Source organism: Aplysia californica, unplaced genomic scaffold (assembly GCF_000002075.1).
Source record: "Aplysia californica isolate F4 #8 unplaced genomic scaffold, AplCal3.0 scaffold00154, whole genome shotgun sequence".
In the NCBI taxonomy this organism is placed as follows: domain Eukaryota; kingdom Metazoa; phylum Mollusca; class Gastropoda; order Aplysiida; family Aplysiidae; genus Aplysia; species Aplysia californica.
In genome coordinates, this window is record NW_004797424.1 from 600,881 (window position 1) to 602,155 (window position 1,275).

Below are 1,275 nucleotides of genomic sequence, written 5' to 3' on the forward strand. Positions count from 1 at the left end.
TATCTATCTATCTATCTATCTATCTATCTATCTATCTATCTATCTATCTATCTATATATATATGTATATCTATCTATACATTCATGGTTCCAGGTATTTCTGCCCGGGTCAGGCGTGGGTGCATGGGTCGGGAGCACAAGTCCTGGCTACGGTCGTCAAACAACGACAACTGTTCTCATTACAAACTTCATTCTTGACCTTCTTCTCGGAGTCGAACCCTGGCTAAACGAGACAACGGTATGTTCCTACCCGCACGGAGTCAAATTCCCTCGTCCCCCTCAACCAATAGATCCCCCCGATATTTTGGATCCGATATCAACTCCGTCCTCTCCACCGAGTGTTGATCAAATTATTATAGGTAAGAGGGGCTCAAGGAGGTCCTCCTTTGCAGAGGGTGACGTCAGAAAACACGGAGAAGAGAGGGATGCAGAAAGTGAAAGATTCTACAATTCGTCTTTAGAATCTACAACTTTAAATGATGAGGAAGATGAAAGGTCTTTCGACTCCATAACATTTGCAGCTACAGATGAAGAAGGGGGTGAAAGGTCTCATAATTCCACAACATTTACAACAGCAGACAACGAGGAAGATGATGGAGACAAACCTAGGTCTCCTTCAGTCTCTGCACGATTCCTTACAAGTAAAGTCACAGAACACTTCATGAACGCTAGTCAGACTCTACTAAAGGACTACGTAGGATCATACAAACACCCAGGGTTCGGAACATGGAGCGTTGAACTTAACGGTACAGTTCTCCACTACAAGTTTGGTCTTTTGCTGAGCGGCCAATTGACCAAGACGTCAACTCGCGACTGCTTCCACCAGAGTGTGTCTCCCCCTCAAGCCTATCGGATGGAGCCGCATGGCTCCTCACAGTCGGTCATTTTCCACAGAGGCAATGACGGTACTGTATCCAGTATTGAAGTGCCTTATTTAGAGTACAGAAGCCCGCCCGTCTTTGTGAAAGCGTAGTAAATACAATGTACTATTCTGTTGATGCATTATAGTTATTATATGTTGTTTTTATCTGTTTCGTTTTTAAAATCGAAGTGGCTATTCGGACTTAAGTCCGAACAGTCGCTGGAGGCTATTTGGACTCAAATTCTAGTGAGCGTGTGCAATCACTGGTTGTACCGTAAGCGAGATCTATACTCGAGTCCGAATAGTCTCCCGTTGCTATTCAGACTTTAAACTACAGGTTGGCTCTTACACTGCGTTTCACGACTACAAAGGGATCAAAACAAAAAATTCATAATCAGTCCTTATAAGACAGCC

General features: G+C 43.9%; 1 protein-coding gene across 1 annotated transcript in view; it reads left to right on the plus strand.

Moving 5' to 3' along the window:
- Positions 1-972, plus strand: part of LOC101847954 — a 5,728-nt gene extending 4,756 nt beyond the window's left edge. The window contains exon 3 of the mRNA XM_013081978.1: positions 94-972. Within this exon, the coding sequence (XP_012937432.1) occupies positions 94-972 (879 nt within the window). The remainder of the gene's footprint in view (positions 1-93) is intronic.
- Positions 973-1,275: the final 303 nt, after the last annotated feature.